The following is a 10,956-nucleotide window of genomic DNA, read 5'->3' on the forward strand; positions in this document are numbered from 1 at the left end:
TACAAATCTTTTCTTCTCTTTCCAATATTATTTTTTTATTGACTCATAAACATAGACATCTGTATATAAAATTATATTATAATGTGAAGAAATTCTAAGAAATCTATTTTAATAATTTATCATCTTACGCATGTGCAATGCTACCGCCTAAAGTTGTATATCTTATTCCATGTGTTCCAAGATTATCGCTGTCTGCGTCTAAAGCCTGTACCCAAGCCACAGTCGTTCCCGTAGCACAATTTTCTGGTATCGACACCTCGTAGATATCTTTCGTAAATTCGGGATAATTATCATTTTGATCCTTTATAAAGACCGTAACTGGTACCGCGCTATATTTCGGCGAAACCGGTGTGATTTCTTTCGCAACGAGAGTGAAATTTGCCACTGCAAAAATCAAATACGTTATTTTGTATACGTAAATGATACACGCTCAAGACGAACGTATAACGTTCATATATTGACATTAATTTTACATATATGATATTATATAATAGTTCATCTAATTCTAACAAAGAAGAGTGTACAACTTTACCAGATATTTTTTCAAAATCAAGTTTACTCGAATCCTTAACGCGTATTAGAAACGGTGCCTCATTAATCCCGCGAAACGGTGTTACATCAAATATCCCACCATCGCCTTCAATGAATATTCGAAATGTGCCATTGGAACCCTAAAAAAATGTATTATACTTGTAAATATTGTTCTCAAAATTTAATAAGAAAAAACTTTTATAAAAAAAATAGCACCTTTTAGATATTGATTTTTTCGAATGTTCAAATTTTATTTAAAAAGTAATTCGTATATTTAAATAGTAATTCTTACTATATTCCCTTACTTACCAAGTCATGATCAAAGACTTCTGGTACAGCATCGCCAATGAAATTAACTGGTGTATTTTCCGGCGCGTTCTCATTTATTTCGGCACGGTATAACATACTTCTAAATGTTGGCGTTTCGTCATTTACGTCGGTAAGAATAATGGTCACCTCGGTACTAACAGACGGAGGTGGAATAATCTTAGATACTTCCTTTACCGTAATTTCTAGAATAAAAGTGCCATCACTGTTCTCCTCAGCCTCTCTATCCAATTGTGCTCTTGTAAACACGAGGCCGGAAGTCGCATCGATATCGAACAAATATCTCGGTCCCTTCGTGATGCTGTAAGTGATTTTATTGTTTATCCCCTTATCGCCATCCACAGCACGAACTGTAACAAGATTTATTATTATATTACACATTAGAGTCATGAAATCTTATATACAGAATATCTTACATTCATACTAAAAATATCGAGGTCACAATATCTTTGAAAACGATTGACGTTCAACAAAACATTTAAACGCAAAAGAGTTTGTTTTTGTTTTGAACTAAAAACGTTTATGTAATTGTTATATTTATGTTATGTATAAAAAGTGTTTATAAATTTTTAACACTTTATCTCCTAAAAAATAACATTGCGTGATTTTAATAAATAAAAGAATAAGATGAAAAATAACAAAAAACAGCTTTAAAAAATATAGTTATTTGTTCTCATTCTTTCTTCTCGAATGTACGAGATCACAGCTTAGTCTCAATGCTTTAACTATCTAATACGTATACCTGAAGGTGTTTATGGCTATTCTAGTTTTAAAGAGTAGTAATAAAGGAACACAACGGATCATAGCTTTTTGCGAGCGTACTTTTCTTGCGTTATTCTTCCGCTATAATAAAGCAAAGAGCGCATCACGTGCGATTATTAGAGCGAGATAGCTTAGATCTGTAATTGTCTCAACGTTTAAAAGCAGAAGTTGCGTACGCATGAATATTGTTGCGTGCGTCTGCGACGAAGTATGTCAAAAATAAAATTCTAATTAATTAGCTGAAAATTGCCCATTACATCTTAGTTAATTTCTTGTCTTAATTAAGCAAATCATCCATTATAAATAAATTTGTTATTTATTCATGTATTCCGTTATCGTGTTAAATTATACTTAAAATTAGCTCCCGCAAATTGTCGAGGTAATTTGAACGTTGTTTTATTATGAGATAACACTGACCTTGCAAAACGGATGTACCAATCCTGACATTTTCGCTGATTCTTGCGACGGGCGTCATGGCTATGAATTCCGGTGGCTGGTCCTCCACATCCTGTACTTTGATCAAAATCGCTGTCGTTCCCGTATTTACCTAGAAGGGAAGAATGATTAAATATTTTACCTCGAATAATTAAGTACAAGTAAACTCTACCTACAGGAAGTTGCCTTAAAGAAATGGCTATAATGAATAACTGTAACGATGCTTATGTAGATGATTATCTTCTGGCATTGTTCACCCTTCACCGCGCATAACTTTATAGGGAAAAGTCATTGAACTATTCAGTAATCATCGTAAAGATCGTACGGGTTTTTACCTACGTAATATCCGCATTTATCGTATTTTGTTAAACAGTACCCTTATAACTTTTACAATTTTTAGAAAACACGCACTTTGTTCAAGTATATACGAATTAATAATGTATGTACATAGCAGGAGAGTCAAGTTATATTATAAGAATAAAGTTATGTCAATTTTTTCTATTATTTACGATATTTGGAAGAAATAGATTAATTTATAATAAAATTTAATAAGAAAAATATATTTATATATAAATATTATATGAAAAATAATACTTAAATAAAATACCTTTTCATTTATTGCCCGATCCACAGCTAAGATCCGCAGTTGATACAGATACTTTCGTTCGTAATCCAAAGAACCTACTAAGCGTATGACGCCCTTGCCATTGACGGTCGATATGCTGAAAACGTTGTTATCACCGTCCAATTCCTGAAGGTAATATACCACTTGACCATGAGCACCCAAATCGGCATCGGTAGCTTCCACCGTTGTTAAAATACCCGGGCGAGAATCCTCCCGAAGAGTTAATGAGGTAGGATGTGGACGGAAAATTGGAACATTATCGTTAATGTCCTCGACCAGAAGCAGCAAACTTTGCGTGATAAAATTTCCCTCCCCCAATCTTCCATCCGTCAATGTTAACACAAGTGCATATTCATCTCTTGTCTGATAAAACACAAATAATATTAAAATTAAATTAAATTTATTTTACACGATCTATAATTTATGTCGGAATTTAAAATATAATTTTATTTATAAATTTATATTTTTAATTTTGGTGTTGTATAATAAAATGTTGTATATAAAATTTAAATTATAAGATAACTCACACATATAAAATTAAAAATAGATTCTATTCTGAATTATAAATAGAATTCGATAGCAAACTCTTGATTGTTTAAAGTGGAGTTAATATGTTTGAGAAAGTATACCTTACAAAGATAAAAAGGATGCAAAGCGTATTAATTATCCAAAAATAAGCATGAAATCAATACAATTACCAAGTATATCATTACGATAAAGATTTCGAAAACCTTATAAAAATCTATTCAAAAATTCTTTGTGTATATAAATTGCTTGAAATATCAAAATAGATGAAGATCAAAATACAAGAAGTAAAATATAAATTTGAATAAAGTTTAATCGATATAAGTTTATAAAAATTATAGCATCTCGTACAATGATTATTATGTTTCGAATACGAGCATCATCGACGATAGAAAGTTAATATCAAACGTATTATTTTACGTGTGCACTGATGACGCTGCAAATAACATCTTTACGAATTGGATCCTCATAAAGATGATGAGTAAATTACGTTTGTCTCCGCTGATATTTAAATTTCTCTTTAATGGTTTGTTGGACTGTAATATTAAAGTTGTGATCCGAAGACAAGGTAAATCACTCGTGCAAAACAGAAATAACAGTTGGACAACATAAAAATTATTGCGGTACCTCTTCCTGTCTTATCTTTATTTCTATAGTTATGTTGTTTAATAGCTCTTACTTGACGAAGTTTATGATCGTTATTAAGATGAGCAATTATTAAGATTTGATTTTTACTTCGCGGTATTTGATATAAAATTAAAAAAATATTTTTTTACTATTTTACTTTCTCACAATCTTAGTAAAGTTAAAAATTATTTAGAATGAAATTACCTCTCTGTCCAGTAACTTATTTAAGTAAATGTTGGCTTCATTAAGACCGAAATTTTCGACTTGAATCACATCGCTACCAGGCTGTTCTCGAACGCCGAATGTCAATATGTCATTATCTGGATCGATACCTTTGAGTTTATAAATTAGGCTACCTGTAAATAATATTATATATTTATACTAGGTTAATTTAATCAATGCGAGTCTAAAATATAGACACACCAGTACCTATCGAGATTATTTTTAGCATTCGACATCTCTTAGAGGATGTGACACACTAAATTTCAGTGACATAGATCTATTATTCTGTGTTTGACGTTCATTTGAATCGATCAAGTTTCGTGGTTTGCAAAAAATGGATCAGAAAGTATTTCATGTAGTATGATCGCAAAATGATTCGATTTACACTACAAAGTCCAAATTTAAAAAATAAGGGGATATGGAAGGACTTTGTAGTGTAAATCGAATCATTTTGCGGTCATACTACACGAAATTCTTTCTGATCCATTTTTTGTAAACCACGAAACTTGATCGATTCAAATGAACGTCAAACACAGAACAATAGATTTATGTCACTGAAATTTGGTGTGTGATCCTCCAAGAGTTGCCGAATACTAAAAATAGTCTTGATAGGTACTATAGTATAGTGCTATATTTTAGACTTTGTATTGACTTATCAAACTAGCCTCGTAATTTTGTTAACGTATAATAAAAATGAAAAATATAATGGCCATATGGAAAAAAATAATGAGAAGGATTTTAGTAATTGTTATCTTTTTAAAGCACTAAGATAATCTAAAGATAAATTTTATAACTTTCTTAGATTAATATCTAAAAATAATATACATATTTATATAGGGAAAAAAATTGAGAGTGGAAGAGACGAGTCATAAAGAAACGCATTAATTTTTGCATTCGCATGTTGAAAACAAAATGGCAACGGTTTATATAACGGTATTTGAAAATCGGCGCATTCAACTAGTAATAAGTTTTGTGATCCGTAACAAACCAACGCAAGTGTGAATAGAAGACTTGTATTCTTTCACTATATGAATTAATCATCATAAATTTCCATTCGACTGTTTATTTAATAAAAACTCTAGTCATATATTAACGTTTGCTTATTATACATATAAAAATTTACGATTCGTCTAATGTTGATTCTTTAAGAGAATATCTTAAAGAAATATCGATATTACAAGTTAGAAAGTATTCGGAAATTGAAAAGTATACGGATTGTAAAATTCTTTCACATAATTAAAATACGTATGAAAAAGCTGGAAGACGGTCGATTTAACAAGAAAGTCGAAAAATGTTAAAAAATTATCTTAAAAATTTAATAGTCATACTAAATGTAATTTTCGATTTTCTCGTTAAATCAACCGTCTCGCACTTTTTTTGTAGATATTTCAATTATGTGAAAGGATTTTGCAAGCTGTACAGCCAATTCAGAGTACTTTCTAACCTATAATCGATAATTCTCTGTCAAGTGTATTCCTTTTAAAATGATGCGCTCATTATTCTTACCAATCGGAGTCTCAGACTCTTCCTTTAATCTAAGGACAATTTCTGTTTGTCCATCTATGAGAAATCTAGGTGGATTGTTTCTAGCTGAACAACATGTTAACAAATATCCAAATATAAAGTACAACAATTCTATTTTAAACCGGCTTCTTTTACATGATCGCAACAACCAGGAAGACGATCTCGTTTGCTTATCCGACATCATCTTGATCGAACGATATTTATAATCGACATGTTCCTCCTCGTGTAAAATCTTTTACTTCTTAGTACCCTGGAATTAATACGTATACATTAATTTATCATAAAAAATGCTGATATAAATAAATAACTGATTATGTAAATAAAAATATAATAAAAATAATAGTATAAATTATAAGTAAATTCTGTAGAGTTAATTTGTTTTATTCTTAAAAAAGTATTGTATTGAACAGTTAAATAGGAAATATTAAATTGATTAAAAGTAAAGAAAAACGATTATACATAATTTAAATAATGTATAATAATATGGACCAAGAGCGTAATATACATATAGTATTATCACTGATGTTGATTGACACTTGAAAGATCACATTTCTGGTATTTTTATCGTGTATAATTCTCGTGTATAATAATCTTTTGTGTATAATTTATAAACTTTATGCATTTTATTTATGTACACACGTACGTAGTCTATTTACGTGCTGCATTTAGTTTGATAACCGGTATTCACGCTGAGCAGTTGCTTTCTCCTCAGTAAAATGTCGTCTTGATGCAATGTCAAGAGTATCTCACCGCGAACGATCACGGAGATTGAACTGGAGTGAAAGCTTACCGGAAGAAACGTTTTCTCACGGCTCTTAAATTGTGCGGTACGCGATAATTAAAAGAATGCGCCTCCCGACTGAACCTCCTAGTATCCATATTATGCAAGATATATTTCATTGTTCGATCCTTCTAGAAAATCTTACGAAGCGATGATATAATATCGCATTCTTAGGAAAGAAAGTGTTACGATTTGAAACGAACTGCAATTCCGATTATCAATAAAAGGTATGTTACTAAAAACCGCAAAATAAATTTAAATTATATTAGATTAATTTTAAATGAACTTAATTTTAATAACATTTAAATGTAAAGAGTTCCATAAAAAGATGTTCAATTAAAAAAAGTTTAAAAATGATTGAAAATAACGATTTTCTATAAAAATAAATTAATTTAAAATTGCTTAAGAAATTTATAATTAAAATTTGACAAATTGACAATTATGAAACAACATCCGACAATTGTTTAACAACATCTGACAGAGATACGCGAAAGAAGCATTCACTGACCCGTGTTTGTGTAAGAATTCTTCTTTAAGGTAGTTTGACACTAAGGAACACTGAGTGAGCACACCGAACGGTGCTCTTCTTGCCAACAAAGTGTATCGGCCACGCTCTTGACTTTTAAGACTCTGCTAAATAACAGGCTAGTGCGGAGCTCCTCAATGTACGGATACCCGTGTATTCAAATGTGTACGATGTACGTGCGCTATCTGATTTTCAGCGAATAAAGACTGTAGCTACACAGGAAACGAATCTCTTCTTATTCTGATGAGTATTGATAAGAATTATACCGGATAACATGATCTTTATTTACGACAATGTAAACCAGGTCTCTCCGACTTGGCTTCAAGCAACTTTTACGTTTATTTTCAAAATGATTACTCTGAAAAATCATATTGTGATTTCTATGTACACAGTTGGAAAAAATATATTAAATTTAACACATAAATCAAATTTTTATGTTATTTTAACATAATATGAGTATGTTGAATGATAACACGGATACTATGTTTATATTTCAACAAAAATGGAATGCAATCTTGAATAAAAATTGAAGAGAGTTATGTGTACAATCAATATTATTATGACAAAATTAACATTTAACAAATGTTTTCTAAAAAAAAACAATTCACCTAACAACATTGTTCATTCCTGTTATAGAGTAAAATCAACACCATTATTCTGTAAATTTTTTTAACATATATTTACTAAATACGTGCAAATTGTATTACTTTAACATATTTTTTAAATTATTTCAATAACTTTACACTTCATATTCATTATATTCATTTAACATAAGAGACATATGTCAAATTTACATTTAATGTGTACTTTATTTAACACAGAAACTTTAACTAGCAGATTTTTTTTCATAAAAACACAAATTTTCCAACTGTGTACGTATTTTTACTGTAAAGATTTTTTGCTGTTGAGAGTCATCAATTGCAATTAATTATATATAATGATTCATCTATCTATGATACTTAAATGTGTAATGTTTGAATGCATAGCATGAAGAAGATTGCGTGACTAAAATTTTCTCCGGCTTCTTTACAACTTCACCTTCGCGCATCGCGAAATTCTTCGATAAGATTGATCGATAGAACGCTTTAAATTCAGAATAATTTTATTCTCTTCGACAATCGTCGATTCTTACTTCCAACACAAAGCTATTCGTACGATAGCAGACCCTGTAAGCATTATTGACCGAAAAGAGCAACTTGTATCTAAAGGAAGTTTTCTCTATGCATGCTGGTTCGAATAAAGGGGCAATAAGGTCGTATTTCCAATGGGGGGCTGTCCCGAGGTACGTGACGTCATTTCCTACACCTGCCATGCATGCTTCCGAATGATAACACCGTCCGGGATATTGACATACACCTATAATACTGTCTGTTGCCTGGCCAACCCTATACAGAATTTCCTTGCGTGACGGGCTCCCCCACACCATGAACATCATGTGTAAAGGATCTTGGCGGGTGCGAACACGCCGGTTGTCTGTGATATCGATACGTATTTTTTACACGACGCTATAAAATTAAGATAGGATAATTACGAAGAAGAAGCAGACAAGAGTAGTAATCTTTCAAATAAATCTCGCATAAGCTTTTCACTTTTTTTATTTAAATGTTTTAATTATATAATTAAGAGAAAGTACATTATCTTTAAAAAATTACTATAAACTTTCCGTTATTTTAATTAACGTTATTTGCGTAGATCCGAAAATTACTTCTGATGAATTTACTTTTCAACAAATATACTATTATATGACGCAGAAATTGTTAGCGATTCGACAATTCTGCCAAAAAAAATTCGCCGAGTTCCGGAGTTCCCTGTGTGTTGGTCTGCGGTTACATCTGGTGTTACGACAATAAACAGATGTTACTGTGCGAACGAAGTATACAAGTAAAATGAATTTCCTTTTCACTGTGGCACGATGAGATGTTACCCGTGGGAGTGAAATTAATGGCGTCTTATCTCATCGTATACGAATAATTATAATGAAATACAATGGCGTTGTGCGATTATTATTTAACGAGAAAAAAGATATAATATTTCATAACACATCATAAGAGGACATGAGCCAAATCGAAGCGTGATTGCATTCTTGCGTCATGAACATTCACGTTTAATATAATTAATATGTCGTCACAAGGAAATTTGGGTCAGTGCTAACAATTGCCAATCAGTATCCAGTAGTTAGCTCCGCTTCAACGTTTAATTTTAATTCTGTATTAAACGGAAGTCATGACACATAAAAAAATGAATTTCATACAAGAAAAATACATAAATATATTTCAATTTATTATAAATAATATGTTATTAATTTAAAGTATTATTAAATTTATATTTTAATTATTTTCTTTACAAGAAATATTTCCTTAAATTAATTTTTAATTAATTTAGAAAAAAATTTGTCTTATCTATCTTTCAAAATCTGTCTATCAAAATTTTGTAGTAGAAATCTATATCTCACTTTCGCCCTTTCGTGTTTCATTTAGTACAGATGACGTAGTATAAATTTCAATTTCTACTGTATACTTCAACTACGAAGAGAGAGAGGGAGAGAGACCTTCACTCTTTACTGAAGTTTGTTGAAAATTGATTGTAATAACAAGTATAAGAAACGTCTTCCTTTGCAAGGCCAGTTATCAAAGAATTGCTAACAATACCATTGATTCCACGAATTAAACTTTCAGTGGTGGTGTCAGATAAAGCATTAATTGCACGTCAGATACGTGAGATTCCACACCGGCATAATTCGTACCAGGATGGTCGACTGTGATGGACGTGCTGTCTGTCAATGTCACGTTTTAAAAGTTCCGCGTAACTTTCTAAAAAATTGCGGCCCGCTGCCTTTCCACGGCCAATCAAATTCAATAAAAAGGGACAATTTATTAAAATGTAAAAATGAAGTAGAAATGAAGAGATAATCACAGGCTTTATAGCAAATCTTTTAATCCTGCGAATTGATCGATTAAATTAATTCATAAAATTTTATCGTCAGAAATATTAACAAGCTATGTCGCGATAAATGAAATACATTCTGTTGTTAATTATTTAATACATAAAAAATATGAAAATCTGACTGCATCAGAACAAAGGGTTAGATTATTTTTCATGATTAAGAGTACAAATATTATATTAGTGTTTGATCGAAAGTACTTCGTACTTACCAGAATTTTTAATAATATATAATACAATGGTGAGAATAAATTTGTTTGGTATGTTTCAGTGATGGAAACAAATGTTTTTTTCACACAATTGTCTTATTGTAACTTCAGCTTTTAACACATTGTCGGTGCTAGTATTAGCGTGATTGCGAAGCATGCAAAATGTGTTCATACGTCCAAGTGTACCAGTAAACTCTATTCAGAAATCAGATCGAATTGATTGATTTATTATCACTTTTCAATTATTTTTTTACATTACACTGTCTAATTGACGCGATAATTAGTATTTCTCGTCAGTACATTACCCATTTAGTAGGTTGAGTAATTAAATAATTGCACATAATGCGAAAAGAATTAACGAGTTAATTTAATTTAATTATCAAATTACTGTCACTGCGTAATTCAAAATCCAATAATTCTCTTTCAATGACTGTATATTAGAATATTCACTCAAGTTTACATTCCGCCATTAATCAAAAACAAAAACTTGCACGATTTAATTCATTGGATTACACTCTTTCTTAAACTCTTTTTTAAATTGTAAATAGCACTTTTGTCATTACTAGGTACACACTCCTAGGTTTAATGCGGGTAAGACTAAGTCGAAGCAAACCTGAATTCTTTTCACGATCGTGAAATTAAGGTGATGGCAAACGAATTTGCATAGAACCGTGTCATCGCCCGTGATCGGCCGTGAGCGCGGCGCTCACCTGTCCGAGTGAGCTTACGATAGTAAACTGAAAGTACGGGCGAAGCCAGCGTGGTTCCCGTCGGGAGAGCGTAGATCGTTGCCTGCCATTCGTTCTGTGGCGTGAGCACTGACCGTGCACAGAACACCACAAAACGTACGGTTGTTCCAAGTTAAATTCAGCCCGTCGTGCTCCCCGAGGCGTGCACACGAGGGGGCTTTCCCCCTTCGTCA

General features: G+C 31.5%; 1 protein-coding gene across 1 annotated transcript in view; it reads right to left on the reverse strand.

Moving 5' to 3' along the window:
• Cad88C (cadherin 88C) overlaps positions 1 to 5,762 on the reverse strand; it is a 29,850-nt gene extending 24,088 nt beyond the window's left edge. The window contains exons 1-7 of the mRNA XM_018537558.1: positions 5,561 to 5,762; positions 4,037 to 4,188; positions 2,663 to 3,043; positions 2,038 to 2,167; positions 841 to 1,208; positions 533 to 671; positions 129 to 384 (exon numbers count right to left, since the gene is read on the reverse strand). Of these exons, the coding sequence (XP_018393060.1) occupies positions 129 to 384; positions 533 to 671; positions 841 to 1,208; positions 2,038 to 2,167; positions 2,663 to 3,043; positions 4,037 to 4,188; positions 5,561 to 5,762 (1,628 nt within the window). The remainder of the gene's footprint in view (positions 1 to 128; positions 385 to 532; positions 672 to 840; positions 1,209 to 2,037; positions 2,168 to 2,662; positions 3,044 to 4,036; positions 4,189 to 5,560) is intronic.
• Positions 5,763 to 10,956: the final 5,194 nt, after the last annotated feature.

Source organism: Cyphomyrmex costatus, unplaced genomic scaffold (assembly GCF_001594065.2).
Source record: "Cyphomyrmex costatus isolate MS0001 unplaced genomic scaffold, Ccosl1.0 scaffold18, whole genome shotgun sequence".
Taxonomy (NCBI): domain Eukaryota; kingdom Metazoa; phylum Arthropoda; class Insecta; order Hymenoptera; family Formicidae; genus Cyphomyrmex; species Cyphomyrmex costatus.